Here is a 21,547-nt window from a genome sequence, read left to right on the forward strand (position 1 = left end):
TTTTTAAAAATCTATTTATTTTTTGGTTTTGTAGAGACAGGGTTTCTTTGTGTAACAGTCCTAACTGTCCTGGAACTAGTTCTTGTAGACCAGGTTGGCCTCGAACTCACTGAGACCCTGCCTCTAACTCCTGGGATTAGAGGCATGTGCTACCACGACCTGGCAAGCTTATCCATTCTTTGTAGGGATGCTGAAATACTAAGAATAAGAAGCATACAGAAAAGCTTTGTGAAGGGGCTGTTTCTGCTACTACCATTTAGTTACTGGGCCAACTTTTCCGACTGCTAATCCACACCCAGCACATGTTCTTTGCTCTCTTCTTTCCTGACATATTTAAGTATTTGTATTAACACAAACACAATGACATTACAATTTTATTTCAGATGTACACTCCAACCCATTCACATCTTCTGCTAATTCATCATATGCCTAGTCCAAGCTAGTTCTGTATCAAGCCTCTGGCTCTGACAGCAATTATCATTAAGTGGAATGTTGGTAATAAGGTCACCTTCTACCAAAGATCAGCACACATGCAAGAACTCCAGATGGACACAGGGACAAGTGGACCAGGAAGATCTGAATAAATGGGAGCTATGGGTAGGAAAACATAACCTGATGAAACAGTGAGATCTGAGCAAATGCACAGGCAGTATTGAGTTGTGTACAGTGAGATCTGAGCAGATGCACAGGCACTATTGAGTTGTGTGGTTCACGGAAAGCTGGTGACTGGCACTTACATGTCAATCAAGCCCAACATTTTTTATAAAGCAACTGATGAAAGAGTCCTTTTGTGAAAGTTATTAGATGATAAATGCCCTACAGCTAAGTCCAAAAAAGCAGGCGTCTTATTTTGACAAAAGGAAGACCATTCTATGTGTGCAGACACCCGCCTTTAATCATAACACTTGGGAGGCAGAGGCAGGAGGCCCTCATCTACATAACAAGTTCTAGTACAGCCAAGGGCTACACAGTTGAGACCTTGTCTCAAAAACAAAACAAAAAGAGGAGGAAAGAAGACAGACTACAGACTGGTAATTTGTTAAGTGAGTCAAGACCTTAAAACAGGTCCCCTGGCTCAGAGTATGCTATGTCCCAAAAGACAAGGCTAACACTTCCTCAGAGTCTGGAAGGAGGCTCATTTTCCTAGCCATTTGCTACAGTATCATACTACAGTGACTCAATAAGCCAGATCAGTCTCTGCTTCCCCAATGGCCCTTAAGTGACTAAGGCAAAGTCTACCAAAGCCAGAGAGACAGAATACATGACAAAAGCTGTTGGTTTTAACCACAATCTGACAGATCTCACTTCCCTTGTAATTGTATAATTTGTTTACATTAGTCACAATCAAAATAATACTGAAAGAAACAGTTCAGGGAATATGGCTTCATTTTACAATCTGTGTTGAACTGTTCCCTCACCCCAACCCCCTGCTCTTTAATCCTCTTTTTGGTCACTCGCAAGCAGGCTGAGTCTACCTAAAAAGAAAAAAAAAATGAAAAATAAAGCCACCATCTGAAGCTCAAACCCATCTAGATGGTAAAAGAAACAGACAGAAAAGGGATAGCAAGAAATGTTCCCTGACAGTACAGCCAGGGAAGGAAGCCATCACATTCCTCCTGCAAAGACCACATCAGATAGCAACAAAACATCTAATAAGAGACATGGATAGTGAAATTATTATTTAATACACAAAGCTGGTAACTATGGTAACTAAGGGGAATAAATGAAAACAAGTTGGCCAAAGGAACTAACACAGTTCTAGGTTATAAGAATCTAGGAAACGGAGCCAAGCAGTGGTGGCGCATGCCTTTAGTCCCAGCACTCAGTAGGCAGAGGCAGGTGGAGCTCTGCAAGTTTGAAGCCAGCCTGGTCTACAGAGTTCCAGGACAGCCAGAGCTACAGAGAGAAACTTTGTCTTGAAAAAAAACAAAAAAACAAAAACAAAAGAATCCAGGGAGAGAAAATCGTTAGGTAAAAAGTGCCCTAAGCTAGTCTATGGGGCAGACGGAGCCTGAAGATGCAGACACGAAAGGAGCTCTTTGACAGAAAAGCTAGGAAGAAGCAGCATTCTCAGAACCCGCGCAACATCACTGACCAAGACACATAAAAAAACCGCAGGATTACTTTTCTGAGCAGGCAAGGGTCTGGGCTTCCTTCAGGGGAAGCATGCTTTCCTGCAGCATCTTTTCATGCACAAGTCCCAGCTGCTCACCAGAACACAGAAGAGACATATTAGGATTCCACCTTCCTTCAAGCAGACTACCTACCTAGGCTTCTGCTAACTCATAACCAAGACTCAAACATGTTTGGTATTGAGTGAATGTCTATGGAGAAGCAAGTCGGAATAAAGAGAACAAGGCAAGCAGAGACCAGGAATAGAGTCTGAGTGACTGCAGACCCCAACATTAGACCCTCTAGTCTAATGAATTACTAGCTCATTAGCACAAATGGTAGGCAACCAGAACCTTAGGGAAATCCCTGAACTCTGAGCTTCAGAATTCTTACTCATCAAATTTGATTATTTAACATTACCTGACAGTTCCAGTGAACTAAGTCACAGGTATGAAACAAATTTTGCAGATTATAAAATATTTTTGGAGAATTATCTACTGACCATCACTAACATCCTCCTTAGCATTCAAACTCAGGTTCCTCAAAATAATAATAACAATAATAATAATAATAATAATAATAATAATAATAATAATAGGGGTTTGGGAAGGGTGGCATGCAACTGCAGAAGCCAGAGAGGGCATTATGTCCCCTGGTGTTGGAGTTACAGGCAGTTATAAGCCACCTAACATGGATGTTGGGAACTAAACTAAGGTCCTCCGGAAGGAATCCTGTTAGCCTCTGCACTGTCTCTCCAGCCCCTGATCTTTGTTTTTTTTCTGAGACAGTCCTGATATGTATCCTTTTTATCCGCATTACTGGAATTACAGATGAGCAGCCACACTCACCTTAGAAATCACTGTGTCCCAGTACTACACAGGCCATAGATTGTTACATGTTACCCAAAATAGAAAATTTAGTTGGGGATTTAGTTCGGTGGTAGAGTGCCAAGCACAACACCCTGGGTTCAGTCCTCAGCTTTAAAAAAAAAAAAAAAGGCAAAATAGGAAATTTAGAATACACCACATTTCTGGGGCTGTGACAGCTGAAGTCTACACGCTAGCTGGACCAGAGGTGAAGTCGTGCAAGGACCTATCTCGGACAATGGATGAAGGCTGAGAGGCAGGGAAGACAGATGAGCAGCTAAGAAGTCATCAGGAGGCTCTGAAACTGAGTAAGGACTGTCAAGGAAGGAAGCTGGAAAGGGACAGGGAAAAAGATTTGAAGGTTTACACAGAATTTAGTAACTAATCTCCTGTGATAATCGAAGAATTCAAAGCATTCGCTCCAACTGTTTCTGCTCCAAACTGTAATCCTGATAACTACGCCCTTAATCCTGATAATTACACACCCTACTTTCAGGTGAGAAGACTGAGGCTCAAGAGATTAACTATTTGTCTGTAGTCTTACAGCTAACTCGGGGAAGACTCAGAGTCCTCACTCAAAGCTCTACTGTTTCACGGTGGTAGCAGCAATTTCACACTTGAATATCCTATTCTTCTCGCTACACAAGCTCCTTGTATGCAGGCTCTTGCATATACCAAGCAACTTAGGCTTCATCAAGTCCCTAGTGCTGGATTATCCAACTATAGAAAATACAGATTCCTTTTTATGGTGCAGGATTTTGATGAGCTTAAATGTGCTTTGTGAGAGCTCCTCAACAGGATGCAACTAAATAAGGATGGAGAATTTGAGTCACTCAAGAGGATCGCTAGCCCTAAGGATAGGGCTGAAGGGCAAATTCAAGGTGAACTGATACTCTACGAGGGAAGGTAAGCTCTCCCTGAGAGTTTACCCTATAAAAAGTCTTACCCAATGCAACCCCAATTAAGCAATGTTCTCAATTAAGACAGGGTGGCTTCTATCTCCTGGGGCTGGTTCCTAAAATCCCTACATAGAAGGAAAACACTCAGAAGCAAGAGAAAAGTCTGTGCCATTGCCCCAAGGCATCCAAGAACAGGTCAGAAAGCAGGTGCAGTGTCTTTGGCTGCTGAGATATGTGGAAGGCACCAAGAGAAAGTAGTGCAATAAGCACCGATAAGACATAATTCAACACAAACAGCAGCAATTAGGATGTATGAATACATTAGTATTAAATCCTATTAGTAAAGTATAATTACACACAATTTACAACCAAAACAATAACAAAACACAATCTGAACTTGAAGCTACATTCTCAAGCATACCCCTTAGCAATTAAAAGACAAGTCAGGTCTGTACTGGAACCCTGGGTTGGGTTACTTGTTTAGCTCCTTACACTATACAACTTCATCTACTTCATTAGTTTTGGACACATCACCTGCAAAAGACACTCATAGTATCTATTTCAAAAGTTGGCCATGAAGGCTAAATGAGCTACGGTATGAAGCCTTTACAATAGCCCTTGACAAACATCGGCAAGGTTTTATTTGTTTCTAAACAGAGCCTTGCTCAGTCCAAACTGCTTTAGGACTCTCTGTAGTCCTGTCTGACCTTGAACTCAAAGTAATCTTCCTACCTCATTCTCCAAGTGCTGAAATTTACAACTGGCTATATCCAGTAAATTTTAGTAAAAATTGAGAAGAAACCTTTAGACATTAGATCCATTATTCTATTGTACCCCATTAATTCTGAAAGTCTCCAATGTCACTTTTATCTAAATAGCCAAAGACCATCAATTCTGTCTACCTGGAGGGTCTCTATATTCCAAGGTCAAGCCAGGCGTTGGTGGCACACGCCCTTAATCCCAGCACTTGGGAGGCAGAGGAAGGCAGAACTACAAGAGCTAGTCTCAGGACAGGCACCAAAGCTACAGAGAAACCTTGCCTCAAAATAAATAAATAAATAAATAAATTCCAAGGTCAAGCCATGGAAGTAGAGAATTCTGAGTTGCTTTGCTGAAGCCTGGGCAAAAGATGACAACCCTGCTCAGAACCCTTTAGGTTGGTTTACTTGAGCACTCAGCGGCCAGGAAATTTGCAGTAATTCATTTCCAGACTCAGGTCCCCTACACTAGGTCTCATGTCAGCTACTTCAGTTCCTGCTTCACTAGGTCACTAATGAAACTCTTACCAAGAACCTGTTTATTAGGAAGCCACCACTGTGACCTTGCAGCATAATCACTTAGGTGTACAGGTCTTATAAAGAAAAGCCTGCAAAAGCCTCTTAAACAGCAGCCTGGCTTACAGCAGCATTGGTATGCAGCAAGGACTGCTGCCCAAAGGCCCAGGTCAAACCTACCTTGCGCTACCAAAAGCATTTGGAATAGACATCAGAGCTCACAACAAGCTGGCCTCCCAGCTTGTCTAAATTTCTAGTTCTATGAGAATTAATGCAGAATTTAAGTATTTAGTATACATGGGGTCAATCTTTACCTGTTTGTCAGAAGAATTTAGACTAGGACAGCACATTCCTGAGTGCGGAAAGGAGTGAGGCTTGCTTGCTATCTTCTAAGTGGCAATAACCTTAAGCTTTGTCTTAGGTATAACAGGACGGGGTTCTAGGGATGGAAAAGGAAAACTAGGTGGTAAAAGCAACTGTTGATGCCTTAGTTTCCCTTTTCATTGAAGGACTTCAAAGTAGAAGACACAGTTACCAACCCAATCAATTTACAGGGCTGGTAATACATTTCTAAAGCCATAAAGCTGGTTGGTATTTGCCATTATTTATTTTAGGCAAATCCTGCCCTCCTTTCAGAGCTCCTTTTTCTTTCTTTTGAAACAGGCTAAGGGCTGGGAATAGACCGCTGTTGGGAGAGGTTACCCAGTATGCACAGAGCCCTAGGTATAATCCTCAACAGCATGTAAACCAAGTATGATGGCACATACCCTTAGCCCTAGTCCTCAAGGCAGAGACCTAGTTCAAAGTCATGGCTACATAGTAAATCTGAGCTCAGCCTGAGCTACCTGAGACTCGATCCCCCATACTGTGTGTGCCCACAAAAGGCTAAAGGAGGGATTTGAGATTCTGACTATACTATACTATAATTCTGGATAACACTCATTCGGTCCATGCTCAGAAGAGATAAATTTGATACACAGAAGCTAACAGAGTAGGATATGACCAAGAACATAGTTTTTCTTTCTAATTATTTTTTAAAATTTATTATGGGTACTTATTTGTATATCATGTTATTTCTGTAAACTATAAAATTGCTTTCTGTGTATTCACTAGAAGCTGAGGGAAGAGGGGGAAATAACTATTCTATTGGTCTAGTACTCTGTCATTTAAGGCCTGGCCACTCACTTTCAAGATCCTTTTAAGATCGCCATTGCTGCTAACTCTTTTCTTTTTCTCTTCATTTTCTCTACAAAGCCCCGGTGAATGAGCTAACACTTCACACTGAAGAATGACCCTGATCACTATTTATGCCTTCGAACTTTTCAAATATCCATAATGTGTTTTGTCTTTTTTCCCCTTTCAATACTACCAGAGGCATGCAGTTTAAAAAAAAAAAAAAAAAAAAAAGTATGTTTGAAAGATGCCAATTGGCGGGTGGTAAAGGTGGGATTAAAGGTGCACGCCTTTAATCCCAGCACTCGGGAGGCTGGGACAGGTGAATCTCTGTGAATTAAGGTCAGCCTCGCCTACAGAGTGAGTTCCAGGACAAGTTCCAAAGCTACAGAGAAACCCTTTCTCAAAAAGCAAAACAAACAAAATGTCAATGTAGGTAATCATTTGGTCTATCTCAAAATAATTCTGAATTACAAGAAACAGGGCAATGAAAGGCTGTAAAGAACTTTTCTGTTTAAGGAAAGTCATCCCTGGTTATCTCTGGAATTCCTTTCAGCCCTGATATCTATGGGTAGCATGCTAACGACCTAAGGCCATAGGACAGATACTTTCAGTGTTAGCAAGCAAAAGCTAGCCAAGTACTATTTTCTTTGCTAAGCTGATATGACGTTAAATTTGATTGTCATCTTCATAATAAACAGAGGCAATGCATATTAAGACTCCAAACTGAAACGAACAATATTAAGTATGTGGTCCAAAAGGGGAAAAATTAATTTCTCTAGTTTTAGCTCACCAATGGACGTTGAAATAACTAGTATCGCCTTCAACCTACTATTCTGACCACAAGGAAATGTGGTCCATAGTCAGGGTTTGGAAACTTCAATAAGAACCAAATCTCTAAGAGGATGAAGATGGAAGAAATTCAGAGTCATCCAAAGCTAATGTGGCAGTGAATTCCTTATGGAATATTATGGACATCCCCAGCACGCTTAACAACCTCATGACAGAGATACCCATCTTAAAGGGACTCTCATGGGTTTTCATGTCCAGTGTCAAATATCAGTTCAGAACAACTCAGGACTGCACGTAAGCCCCAAACTCCAGGGTGTTGAAGTATGAACCACTCACAAAGTGTGTTTCATTCATTTGTACACATCAAAAATTGGTGTACAAAAAAAGACTAAGAAAATAAGGGATGAGGAATGCAGGCAAAGTGGAAAACTCTCTCGATGTCTTTAAAACAGAAAAGGCATCCATCCTCCTGGAAAATGATGGCCTTTTCAGAATGGACAAACAGGATGGGAAAGGGCCCCAGAGAATTAGATCTCACCATCCAATTCGCTGTTAAGTTATTTCAAAACTCTACAAGGGCTTCTCCTGGGGTCTTACAGCAAACCTGACAGACGCTCCATAAAGATGTTAGGAAATCCCCCTATCTAGTCCTGCCCATTCTTTTAAGGTCAATCTTCGGTAGGGAAGGCAGCATTACAGTACTTTCAGGACAAATCAGTCTGGGTTCAAAACCTTTCTGCTTCAAGGGACACAAAAACCTGAATTCAGGAGCCCCACCCCTTCCAAGCTGATTAACCCTAATCAAGTCGTTCCCCCTAAGCTTTAGTCTCTCTATTTCTAGAGTGGAAACAGAACGCACTCCTACAGAGAGCAACTAAACTGTTTAGAGCTCAGATTAGAGGCAACTTCGCCACCGGAAGCCTCGGCCTTACCCAGTCCACTGCCTGCCCCTCGTCTCTTGCAGTTCACCCAGGAAGACTCTCTACAAAACCACTTCTCTGTCAGCCCTAGAGGTTATGAAAACTGCCGAGATGGTAAAAATGGCAGGAAAAGATGTAACCTGTTTTGTTATCCGAAGTTCTTGGCCCACCTGTGGGGGTTATTACTCTGAGTTATTTACCTGCATACCTCCGGGACTAAGTGAGAATCAACTGAATGATTGTCTGCCCTGGGGTGAAGGGTTGGGGTTCTCAGAGGAAACCACACTTGGAAGCAAGAGTTTGGGAATGGAGCTGGACGGTGTCAGGAAACTAAAACCCAGGGTGGGTGGGTCCGCTAAGATTTTTTTCCTCAATGTTTTGAAAGGCATCAGGGGGCTCTGCAGTTCTGCCAATAACTTTTGAATCCTACTCTTCATTCCTCTTTAAAATGCTAGACTTGCAGCTCACACCTACTGAGTGAGTACTAGAGCGATTATGGAGCACTTAGTGAGCTTGCTAAGGAATGACAGTAAACAGACTGAGTTTGCAGCATTCGGAGCAGAGAAGGTCCTAAAGTCAGAGTAAGGGCCTGGGTGTGCCAGAGACAGTTACTGGGGCTGAGCGGTTCTCAGAACAAGGGGGTCCAGGAGAGGACAGGACTCCCTACTGTATTCTACCTTTGAGTGAAGTCTCCACCAGGCGCAGGTACAGCTGTGAGTTCTTGTTGCCGTGACTCATGCGCTGGGCTAACCCGTTGCGCTGTAGGACGCACTCCTCAAACTGCACGATATTCTGGTGCCGGCGCTTGAGACTGGTCAGGGCCCAGAATTCTGCTAGCGCCAATTCCACGTTCTCGGGGGCGTCGCAGCGGATCTTCTTGACTGCCACCCTGGCCCCACTACGCCCAGCCACAGCCTCATAAACCACACCGTAGCTGCCGCGCCCGATCTCCGCCAAGAGGCTGTAGCGCGGTCGCGCAGGACCACCACCGCCGCCTCCCTCTGGCCGCCGCCGGGCCAGGAAGGCCTCGCCCGGGGCCTCGACCATAGCGGGATCCATGGCCTGGGCCGCCGGCCTCAGCTTCGCGCAGAGTACCCGCTGCACTGGGCTTCGCCTTTTCCGCTCCGGGCTTTTTGTCCCTCTGCGGGCTCCGTTCTCCTTCCCCGTTTCCATGGCTGCGGGAGGCGGGGGGAGCAGCAACGGCGCCGCCCGGGCCCCCCCTGCCTCATCCCTCCGTCTAGCCCCGAGATGCGGAGGAGCGGTACCTTGGATTGGGATCTGAGGGCGAAAGAATCAGTTAAAACCACGAGGCTGAAAAGGGCAGACAAGGACCTGAAAGTGTCCAGCGTCCCACCTCCGCCGCCACCGGTCGCGGTCCCTTTAAGAAGGAGCCACCGCCTCGGATTGATCGGGGGAGGGGAAAGGAAAGCGGGAAAGACGGAACCACCGGGAAGTACAGAGGGAGGACCGGAAGCCGAAACACAAACCGTCCCCTTTCTCCATTGATTTATCCGTCAAAAAGTTGGGGGGAAAAAAAGCAGTAAGGGCCTTCACCATCTAGGACAAGCGTCTTCCGAGGCAGCTCGGCCTGCTTAAACTTTCCCGGTGCTCAGCGCCCTCCCAGCAGCCCCTCCCCGCGTCCTACCCGGAGCTTTCCCGGTGTAAACAGTCCTTTTGAATTAAGTCCAACCGAGCCCAGTGGGTCGACCCAAGCCTCTGGGGACAGCGGGTGGAGACTGGCAAAAAGTTGGGCTTCCGAGAAGCAGCCGAGACCCCGACGGCCGTCCCCGAGTGCTGTGGGGTGCTGGGGTCTCCCGCTTCGACCTTCCCTTCACTCTTACCTGGCCGGCGCTCCTCCACTTCCGGGCGGACCGGTTCCCCCCAGAAGCCCCCGCCGGAGGATGGTCCGTTCCGAGCCGGGGTTGTCTGCCGAGCCGAGTAGGGCGCGAGGCGGTGAACCGGGCAGGACGTGATGCCGGTCGCGGCGCTGCTCCTGGAGTGACAGCAACGCTCCCGGGGGAGGCCTCGGCTTCCAGATTCCCGTGTCCGTCCTCGAGTTCGCGGCAGCTGAGCGCTTTACGTAACCTCTTTATGTAAGCTGCACCTCCCGCCGCAGCTCTGGTCAGTGGAGATTCCTGGTGGCCCATCCCCCAGGAGGCCAGCCGAAGGCTGCGCCGCCTCTGTACAACCGAGGTCGACCCAGCAGCCGCGACAGCCCGGAGCCAATCACCGGCGAGAACACCCAACCAACAAAAAGAGCGCGCCAAAATCCCGCGACTTGCACAGAGGGCCCTCGCGAGTCGTCTGCACTCCGCAAACCCCGCTCGGCGTCTGACCTGCATAGTAGCTCCTCGCCGGCACTTTATGGTGATTGCATGAATGGCTTCGTTTAATTGGTTCACAGCTCAGGCCTGGGTTAGAATGCTGATCCTCACGCCCACTAATGATCCTAGTGTTCTCAGCCTCACGTAATCCTCAGTATCCTTCTCTGCCAAACCGGGTGGTCCTCACTTCCCAGGTTGCAAAGGACCAAATGAAATATGATGGCTGGCTAATTGAGTGCCCCGATATAAGCTGCTTTGGGCTTGGATTTTGGATTCCGGCCACCCGTTGTAGGGGGAGGGAGCACACCATGTCTATATAATTAAGAATGATCTTGAACTTTTCCTCCTGCCTTTCTCTCCTGAGTAATAAGATTAAAGGCGTGCACCATCACACCCGGTTTATACATTACTAGGAATGAAACCCAGGACTTTGTGATGCTAGACAGGCACTTAGCCCTAGGCACGGATTTTTAAATATTTTCTGCCCTGCTTTGTACCCCAATGCCTACAAGATGTCCAGTATTTGCTAGCTGAGTCTCCAGATATTGAAGAGCATAACTAGAGTTTCTGCTTCATGCTATTTTAAGTCTAGGGAAAGAGCAGTGGCCTTGACATTCTTTGCTTTAATTGCTGTTCTTTGCCACTGGAGGAGACAATCAACCCTGTGTCTTCATAGAGGTTACAGAGTTAAAGTACTAAGAACAGAACATTTATTTGCAAAATAAATGGTAGACATTATAGTTAAACAAGATAGATTAAATGTACCATAAAAGAATGGACTAGAGTTTCTGGAATTTGAGACAGAAACTTAAGACAGCACACACACCGAAAAGCTCTCACTGTTGTGTGTGTCAAGTGTACACACACAAAAAATGTAAGAATAGTAGAGAGGTCTTATCTTTCTGTCAGAATTAAATTGTTTTGCTATATTTCCTGAGTTGCCACCTGTCAACAATACCATATTATTATTTAATATGCATGTCCTGCTGGGTGGTGGTGGTGTACACCTTTAATCCCAGCACTTGGGAGGCAGAGGCAGACGAATCTCTGTGAGTTTGAGGACAGCCTGGTCCACAAAAGCTACCTCCAGGTCAGGCTCCAAAGCTAGAGAAAAACCCTGTCTCGGAAAACCAAAATAATAATAATATGCATTTCCTTTCTCTTCTAATTCAATATGCCAATATGATACCAGCCATCAGTCCCCATCCTTTTGGATTAGTATTATTCCAACAGCTTCATTTTTTTTTTTTGGTTTCTCGAGACAGGATTTCTCTGTAGCTTTGGAACCTGTCCTGGAACTAGCTCTTGTAGACCAGCTTGGCCTCGAACTCACAGAGATCCGCCTGCCTCTGCCTTCTGAGTACTGAGATTAAAGGTGTGTGCTACTACCACCCTGCTGCAGGATTGTTTTTTATTAGCTTTGGAGTAATAATGACATCATGATTATCTATGCTTTAAGAATTCCTTTTCTCTGTCAATTTAATGAGTAAAAAGGCAGGGAAAACAAGGGCTCAGGACTCACCAAGATTTATTGAAAGTAGAAGGAGCACATACTGCTGGAGAGAATACTCTATAGTTAAAAGAACTTGTTGCAAGTCGGTTGGTGGTGGTGCATGCCTTGAATCCCAGCATTCAGGAGGCAGAGGTAGGCAGCTTTCTGTGAGTTTGAGGTCAACTTGGTCTACAAATCAAGTTCTAGGACAGCCAGAGCTGTTATACAGAGAAACCATGTTGTTTTTGGTTTTGTTTTGTTTTGTTTTGTTAAAAAAAAAAAGCACGTGGGGCTGAAGAGATGGCTCAGAGGTTAAGAGCATTGCCTGCTCTTCCTAAGGTCCTGAGTTCAATTCCCAGCAACCACATGGTGGCTCACAACCACCTGTAATGGGGTCTGGTGCCCTCTTCTGGCCTGCAGGCATATACACAAACAGAATATTGTATACATAAGAAATAAATAAATAGATAGATATATAAATAAATATTTTTTAAAAAGAGCACTTGTTCTTGCAGAACCAAGGTTCAGTTCCTAAGACTCATGTGTTGGTTCAGAGCTATCTGTAACTCTGGTTCCAACAGATCCAATGCTCTGTTCTGACCTCCAAGGGCCCAGACACACACATAGTGCACATACATATAAGCAGGAAAGATACTCATGCTTACAAAATACAATAAACCTTACAAAAATTTAAAGAAATAACACACACACACACACACACACACACCCCTCAAAGCACACAAGAGACAGGTTCCCCCAATAAGGAGGGAACCCAAAGATGGTGTCTAAGTTTGTCTAGCAAAGCTAAAGCTTTTTACTGGGATGGAGTGAGTGAAATCCTTGCCTTTCTCCAAATTGGATTGCTTGGGTCATTCATTGAGTTAAAATAGATATTAAAATAAAGGTAGGGGCTGGAGAGACGACCCAGTGGTCAGAAGCAGTTACTGGTTTTCTAGAGAACTCCAGTTTAATTCCCAGTATCCACAGCAGGAGGCTCACAACTGCTTTTAAGTGTAGCCGAAGGGGCTCTGACAGCCTCTTCCGGCTTCTTCCAGCACTCGCACATCTGTGACATGCATGCACACACACGTGCCCCCCCCCATTCTTTAAGAAATGTGTACAAGCCTTAACTACCCATAAAGTAGGCTTCCCACTTGGTGATGCTGATCAGCTTCTGGCCAAGAGGTACAGCTGGGACTGCCAGGCAACCCTTATCACACACCAGGCTAAAGAGATTACTAGTGAGACTCTACAGAGAGTGCCTCTTTTTCATTAAATGAGTGTGCCTGTCACAGAAAACAGAAAGATGTAGGTGCGGCCACTGGTCTTCCAAACTCAGATGATTTTAATCCCAAACATTGTTCCATGTCTGCTACCAGAAAGGTCATGAAACACCAACGTTTCATCCCTTCCAATCTGATGACAGCACAAATATTATCTGCAGTTCATGTGTCTGAATATTTGTTGCTGAATAGTGGTTGCTAAATCCTTGGTTACTTAAAAAAATTGTTGGTTTTTTTTGTTGTTGTTGTTTGAGACAGGGTTTTTCTGTAGCTTTGGAGCCTTAAAATAATATTCCTCCAACAGGTGGCATCTATGTGGTCTTCCCCAGTCTACATTTCATCATTCAGAAGAAGGGTATTAGGAGCTATAGTGTGACATTTCCTGGGGATATGTGAACAAGCATCTGTTCATTCCAGATGGGGCATCAGTAACAGTAAAGAAACAATCTACCCATCAGAACTGTGAAGGAGATGTGCCACCTCTTCTAGCAAAGGGTTAAACAAGACAGCGGAAGTGCTGTTTTTAAAGAAATTGGTAATTTGTAAAGTTGTCACTTAGCAAAAATCCCTCCCCCAGTCATTATTTTTTCTTTTCCTTTTCTCTAAACAGGTCGATTTCCTTTTATTCTGTATGTGTGGACTGTTTGACGTGCATGTATCATTCTGTGCATTCCTAGTGCCAGTCCATCAGAGACAGTATGACCCATTTCCTCCAGCAAGGCTTCACCTCCTAAAGTTCCACAATCTTCCCAAATGATGTCACCCTCTGGAGACTAAGCCTAAGCCACAAGGCCCTCAATCTTGGAGTAGATTTCAAAGTAACCTTTCTTTTCTCTTTATTAATTAATTGTATTGGGTATTATAGTAATAGAAAGCTTATTAAGACATCGAATAACCTTATATTTGCACAGAAGCATGGGTATTTTATTTTTGTTTTTGTTTGAGACAGGCTCTGTGTATCCCGGGTTAGTTTTGATCTTTTCTGTCTCTGCTCCCAGAGTGTCAGGATTGCAGGGGCTGTGCCACCATGCCCAACAATCAATGTTTCTACAGACTCAGTTTTGGATATGGAGCTACAAAATCAAAGAATACAGGCATTTTAAACTCTGATTTGATTGTCAGATTTCCTCCCAGGGTATGTGTTAGATTACACTCCAATTTAGGTAAGTGTCTGAGTTCCTCTGGCCATGAGACATTTCTGTTCTGTGGGGCCTGATAGCAGTTGGCACCTTGAACACCTAAACTGAACTCCAGCATCATTACTGGTGGGGAAACCTGGGAGTGGTGGGGACAGGACTTGCTCAACACTACTCGTCTCTAATAAGCTTTCCTTCAGAGCTAATAAGTGATAGGTAGAGGTGGTGCCTAGCACTGTGACCCTGCTGGGAAGTGGGGGAGGACCTCAGACGCCAGGCTTTTATGCTCGCTCTTTGCAGGCTCGTCATTTACCGTGTTTTTCTTGAGTGCTCGCTTATGGGAACACGAGGATAGAGGAAGCCCTGGAGGCTGCAGTACAGCATATTGTCAGTTACAGATTCCGCTTTCTAAGTTACAGACATTACCTTCCTTTCCAGAACTTTCTGCATCCCTCCCCCGCCGTTTTTTTCTTCCAGCTTTTTCTGGACCTGAGTACCTGCGGTTCCTGGGAACTAAGAAATGTGTATTTTCAGATCTACTGAAGATTTCCTCAGTCAGAGACTTTGGGCATAGGCCCAGCCATTAGGGCTCTAATAACCTTTCAGGGGAAGCAGATGGTTTCTAGAATACAACCTTCAGCTGGCCACTTCCCATCAGGTGCCTGGACTTTCCTTTCCCACCAGATTGTTCTTCCATGGCTCAAGTTCTGAGCATGCTCTGGCTTCCAGCTTTCTGAAACAGTCTGTGTTCTCACATCTAGGCTCAAGCAGACGTCTCCAGTTGACCCCCAGTTGTTCCTCAGCAATGAAAACCCATAGTTTAAGATGGATGGATGGATGGATAGATAGATCGATGATAGATAGATAGATAGGCAGGCAGGTAGACAGACAGACAGACAGACAGACAGACAGGTAGATAGATGGCAGATGACTGAACCAAGGGAATTGTAAGTGCTGGGCAAGCACTGAAGACAAAACCATATCCCTAGTCCATTTCTCACTTTTATTTTGTGCTGGGGTCCCAAGTTAGTCTTAAACTTGTGATTCTACTGCCTCGGCTTCCCTGAGTACTGGGATTATAGGAGTGCATTTTATGCCTAGATAACACTAAGTTTCTTAAGTGTGTATACATGTGTGTGTGTTGGAAATTGATCTCAGGTCCTGGTACACTGTAGGTAAGCCATCTACCTCCAAACTATACAGTCCAAATCCTTGCTTTTGTTTTTGAGATGGCATCTCCTTTTGTCACTCAGGCTGGCCTGTGATCTTTCTGCTTCTACCTCCTAAGTGCTGACTTCACAGGTATGTGGTACCATAATTAGCAATGAAGCCCACGTTTCAAAATTGTGTTTTCCAGGTTCTCTTGCAGCTGTAATCTGTCCCCTGGGATGTGAGCAGAAGTGAAGTGTGCAACTTTGAAATTGTTTTCTTAGGAGAGAAGAGCACGCTCTTCTCTCCCTTCCCATCTGGCTGGAACACATACATGATGATGTTTGGAGCCTGCAAATAGACACAGGCCAGATCGCGGGTATGACAGGGTGTTGGCTGGAGCCATAGTAGGAGGAAAGGGCGGAAGGAAGAAAGAAGCTGTCATTGTGTTGGCCTACTGCTACGTTGCATGTGCATTCGAGCAGATGACTCTTCGCCCTCTCTGCAAAACACCTTAGTATTGGGTGGTGGTTTGAGTAAGAACGACCCCCACAGGCTCATATTTGAATGCATAGTCACCAGGGAGTGGAACTGTTTATAGGATTAGAAGGATTAGGAGGTGTGGCCTTGTTGGAGGAAGTGTGTCACTGGGGTACGTTTTGTTTTGAGGTTTCAAGAATCCATGCCAGGCCCAGTCTCAGTCTCTGGACCTGCAGATCAGGATGGAGCTCTCAGTACTGTTCCAGTGCCGTGCTTGCCACCATGCTCCCCACAGTGATGATACCGGACTGAGCTTTAAAACATCAAGCAAGTCCCAATTAAATGCTTTCCTTTGTAAGAAGGGCCTTGATCATGATGTCTCTTTATAGCAATAGAACACTGACAAAGACAGGTTTTTGTTTGTTTGTTTGTTTGTTGTGTTGTGTTGTGTTTGTTTTGATTTTTCAAGACAGATTTTTTTTTTTTGTACAACCCTGGTTTTTTCGTACAGTTACTCTGTAGACCAGGTTGGCCTCAACCAACCTGGAAAGAGATTTTCTTTCCCCTGCCGCCCAAGTGCTGGTTTAAAGGTATGTGCCACCAACACCTGATTTATCTGGCTATTTTTAATCTGATAACATGGTGATGTGGGATGTCCTTCTGTATGCTGTGAATATGTTTTATTGCCATTGGTTAATAAAGAAGCTGATTTGACCAATAGCCTGACAGAATAGAGCCAGGTGGGACATCTAAGCAAAGATACAGGAAAAAAGAAGGCAGAGTCTGAGAGATACCAGCAGCCGCCAGAGGAGTATGATGCCAGAGCATTGCCGGTAAGCCATGGGGCACATGGCAATAAACAGATTATTAGAAATGGGTTAATTTATACGTAGAACTAGTCAGTAAGAAGCCTGAGTCATCGGCCAAACAGCTTGTAATTAATAGTAAGCCTCAGAATGGTTATTCAGAAACTGGCGGGTGGGAGAGAAACCTCCAGTTACAACATGGCAATCTTTCCCTTTCCAGGACAAAAATCAAATCTGCCACTGTTCCTCCATCCAGAAGAATTAGTTTGTCTTCCACAGGTGCTTATCCAAGCTTTCAGAGTTTGTGATAGTTAGGGCTGATTACCAAAGTGACAGGGTCTGGAGTAACCGAGGAGACAAGCCTCCAGACACACCTGGGAGGGCGGTTTAGGCTGTTAGCCCTAGGCATGTCCTGAGGGATGACCTTGATTGGGTTAAATGATTTGAGAAAGCATGCCCCCCCCCCTAGCTCCCCTGAGCTTGGGTCCTGGATGGCATTAAAAGGAGAGAAGGGAACTAGACAGCAGGAGTCAAGTTGCCTCCCCACTCTAGATTCCTGACTGCCTTCCACAAGCACTTACCTCCAGGACTTCCTCATTATGATGGACTTTACCTGCCAACTAAGAATCAAAATAAGCCTGCCAGTGGTGGTGCACGCCTTTAATCCCAGCACTCAGGAGGCAGAGGCAGGTGGATCTCTGTGACTTTGTTGCCAGCCTCGGCTACAGAGCTAGTTCCAGGACAGGCTCCAAAGCTACAGAGAAACCCTGTCTTGGAAAAAACAAACAAAATAAGTAAATCCTGTCTCCCCAAAGTTACTTTTCTTGGAATTTTTTTGTTTTGTTTTGTGAAGGGTTTATCTGTGTAGTCCTGGCTGTACTGGAACTCATTCTGTAGACCAGGCTGGCCTCAGACTTGAAGATCTGCCTGCTTCTGCCTACTGAGTTCTGGGAGTAAAGGCATGTGCCACCACCACCCTGCTCTTTGTGGGGATTACTTTATCACAGCCAACATGACTGAGTCTCCACCCTCAGAGGATGGGGTTTCACTGAAGCAGGGTCTGAACTTGGCCAGCCTGACTGATGCTTTTCCCACAGGACCTTCTCACCAGCCAATGCAGAGTGGGTGCCTACAAGTGTTGTTCTAAGCCATCACCCTCACCTGTGCCCCTAGCTGGATTAAACTTTGGTTAATATGTTAGATGAGAACAAATAACAAACTCAAAATTGAACTGCATCCCAACATTCTTTTCCTAGAGCTGCTATGGGCTCAGTGAACTGAGCTTGGCTGCTAATGAATCCTTGGGGGGCATCCCAGTGTATCAGGAGTATCAGAGAGGTATATAACAGAGAGAGCTATTCCTGATGTTTCTACAGAAACTGCTAAATCCCTTTTCTTTGTGCGTGTTCTGAATGGTGCGGAGAGGCCATAACAGGAAGACTGAAAACCACTGGGGAGACCTTTCTCAAAAGGCCACTCAGTCTACATTCCCTGTTCTTTCTACCTAGGAGCCTCTCAGAACAATGTTTGTTCCCTGTATCAAGCTCGATCAGGACATTCTGACCTTTATTCTGTCTCAGAACTAGAAGTCTACAGTAATAAACTGTCAACCAGATTGGCAGTCTCTCTCTCTCTCTCTCCCCCTCTCTCCCTGTCCTTGGCAAACAGGTCATTAATATTTCATTGGTTCATCAAATGTTTATTTGGTATCTACGTAACAGCAAGAATTATATAAGGCATTTGGAATAGGAAATGAAAGCTCACTGTCTCTGCCTCACTCGCCATCTACGCAGGAGCAAATGTGGACAAACAGTCACAGTAATGCAGGCTTTCCAACGTGGATGCCACAGATTTGGGACATTCTGAGGCTGTTTGAAGGGGTCTTTGAGGTTGAAAACTGTTTTTATAGTAACGATAAGGCATTGTTTACCTTTCGTTCTATCCCAGAACTACACACCGTATATGCATCCCCAGAGAACCTTCTAGGCTGCTCGGCATGGATTTTTGTGGAAGGAAAAGGAGGACCCAGTTCTTTGTGAAATCAGACATTAAACAGACTTAAAAACTACAGAATAATACCAAATATAATTATAGTTCATAAAAATGTTTGAATTAATATGTAAGTACTTATTATTAATTGAAAAATAAGTTACTAAATTTCTTTTTTTCTTTCCTTTTTTTGAGACAGGATTTCTCTGTGTAGCTTTGGCTATTATACTGGAACTCACTCTGTGGACCAGGTTGGCCTCAAACTCGGAGATCTGATTGCCTCTGCCCCCCAAGTGATGGGATTAAAGTCGTGTGCCACCACCGCCCAGCCTAATTTCTAATATAGTAAATATCATTGAGGTTCTCAAAACATTTTTTAAGATCTTTTTGATTTTTGAGACCACTGTACGCTGACATGCAACTGTAAGAAACAAGACAGGAAGTCCTGTGGAGCAGTTTGCCCCGGAACTAACACCTTACATCCATTTAGTACAATACCACTACCACAGAATTGGCACGGATGCAACCCACCTACCTTCTCCAGGTTCATGTTGAACAGGAATCAATATGTGTGTGTGCTTATATTCAACAACTCCTCAACAATTCATTTCCCTCGCTGGCTGTATTATGAATACCCAGGTCATATTACGAGACAATGCCTTATTCTAGCTGGCTGAGCCACTTAACATCCCCAGCTGTTTATAAGAGAGCCCTCCTTACTTGTCTCCTGTTCCCCATTGTTCTCCGCATTTCACCAGCATTTGGAGTTATCTCTGTCTTTTAGAAAGTCCTGGTGGCGATAGCAGATCCCTCGCTGACCTTGATTTGCACTGCCCTAATGTGTAATGGTGCTGAGAATCCTTCCACACACTTACTCGGCAGCTATGGATATTTTCCAGGGTAGTAACTTCTTATAGCCTTTGTCCATTTTCTGCTTTGATTGCCTTTTATTTTAATTTTGAGAATTCTTTGTGTCCATTTCAGTACATTGTCAGATAAGTGGTTTGCAAATGCTTTCCCTTTGTTCCTAACGCTTTCACAGGATCTTTCCAGAACAAAGGGTTTTCACTTGGAATGGCCAATTTTCATCATTTTTTCTTTGACAGGTTATGCTTTTGGAGTCATCTAACTACTTTCATATTCTCCCATTGTTTTCTATGCATAGTGACAAATTTACTTTGATGCAGTTTGAGTTAATTTTTACAAGGTTTGAAGTTTAAATTGAAGTTTATATTCATTTATGAACGTTGCTATGGTTTGGATATATCCCTCGAACTCCGTGAGTTCAAAGTTCCTGGAAGTCACATATTAATGGTATTTGATCTGTGGGACCTTTGGGGAGGTGATTGGTTCTACTCATGGGTTAATGGGTTAGTTTTCCTTAACTAGCTAACTTACCTACCTTCCCTAAACTTCAGGTGTTTCGAGTACATCGAGAATGAACAGACTCCCTGGTTGTTGGTTCAGACTGTAGAGGGCTTCTTAAAACTCAGTTGCTGATTTGACTCTTAGGGGGTATGATGATGTAACCCAGGAATGTGGAATCACCTAGGGGAACAGGTTTTGTGCTTACACTGAGGTGGTGCTGTTCCCTAGGCATGGAGACCTGGGGTTGTTAAGAGCCTTGACTGCTCTTCCTGAGGACCAAGGTTCAATTCCCAGCATCCACATGACTGCTAATAACTGTCTATAACTCTAAGATCTGACACCTTCACACAAACATATGTACAGTCAAAACACCAATGCACATAAAATAAGTTAATTTTTAAAAAATAGAAAAAAGAGTGAGCTAAATACTAGCGTGCATGCTCTCATGCATTGACTGTGCAGGTAATCTAGCTAGCTACTTCAAGTTCTTGTCACATGACTTCCCCCTAATGATGGAGAATAACCTGGAATTATGAGCCAAATAAACCTTCTTGCCTTAAGTTTTGTGGTCAGTGTATTTTATCATAGCAACAAGGAAAGAAATGAAGACAGTGGGCTTGGGGAGAAACCGAATACTTCCCTCTTCTGACAAGTTTCCATGTGCTGCTGCTGCTGGTTTAGGAGCTGCATTGGTGGTGAATTTTGCTCCGTTAAATAGATGTCTAAGCGCTTTCTGGGTGTGTCCACGAAGACACAGAGAAAGTTAACTAAGGAAAAAAAAACACGGTCTGAATATGGAGAGGTACGATCCCATAGGTCAGGGATTTGGGGGTAGGGGGATAACAGGACAGAACACAGGATAACTGTTCCCTGCCACCGGGAGCGGCTCGACCCCGCCACACCCTCCCTGCCTCTCAAATGATGAGTCGGAAAAAATGACTTTCCCCCTTTCTGCCGTTTTACCTGAGAATTTTGTCACCATGACTCAACACAATCACATTTTGAGAAGTTCCACTTTTGATAGTTCTTGTAATAACTTGAATAAACGGTGTAGACGGGATTAAAATGTGCTAACTCTCTGCAGTGGTGTTACCAATTTGATTGGTTAGCGTCACATAACAGAAAAACTGGCACGGTATGTGCATGGGTATTGTTCATGGAGGTGTCTTCAGAGAACTTTAACTGAAGTGGGAAAACCTGTCCTAAATCTGGGAGGCGCCTCTGTGGGCTGGCATCCTAAACCGAGTAAAAAGGAGAGCTCAAGCAGAGAGACAGCATCCATCTCTCCTTGACTCCTGACCGGGACACAGTGTGACGGTGGAACTGCCTCACATTTCCGCCACTATCGCTTCCCTGCCATGCTGGACTCTGCCTCTTCTTAAACTATCAGTTAAAATAAAGCCCCTCTTTTCTTCTTTTATAAATTATTTTTAAGGTAAATATTCTTTTTTAAAAAATATATCAACTTTTATTTCATGTGCATT

General features: G+C 44.3%; 1 protein-coding gene and 1 long non-coding RNA gene across 3 annotated transcripts in view; one reads left to right on the plus strand and one right to left on the minus strand.

Annotated features, from left to right (window-relative positions):
- Stk35 (serine/threonine kinase 35) overlaps window positions 1–10,378 on the minus strand; it is a 32,991-nt gene extending 22,613 nt beyond the window's left edge. For both annotated transcript variants that reach the window (XM_048459506.3, XM_048459505.3), the window contains exons 1-2: window positions 9,878–10,378; window positions 8,714–9,314 (exon numbers count right to left, since the gene is read on the minus strand). In XM_048459506.3, the coding sequence (XP_048315463.2) occupies window positions 8,714–9,314; window positions 9,878–10,378 (1,102 nt within the window). The remainder of the gene's footprint in view (window positions 1–8,713; window positions 9,315–9,877) is intronic.
- Window positions 10,379–10,530: 152 nt separating this feature from the next.
- On the plus strand, window positions 10,531–20,623 carry LOC146892561 (uncharacterized). The gene is made up of 2 exons (XR_015004016.2): window positions 10,531–13,953; window positions 14,134–20,623. It is a non-coding gene; the product is annotated as an uncharacterized LOC146892561 (long non-coding RNA).
- The last annotated feature ends 924 nt before the right edge of the window (window positions 20,624–21,547 follow it).

This window comes from Myodes glareolus, chromosome 10 (assembly GCF_982192425.1).
Source record: "Myodes glareolus chromosome 10, mMyoGla1.1, whole genome shotgun sequence".
Taxonomy (NCBI): domain Eukaryota; kingdom Metazoa; phylum Chordata; class Mammalia; order Rodentia; family Cricetidae; genus Myodes; species Myodes glareolus.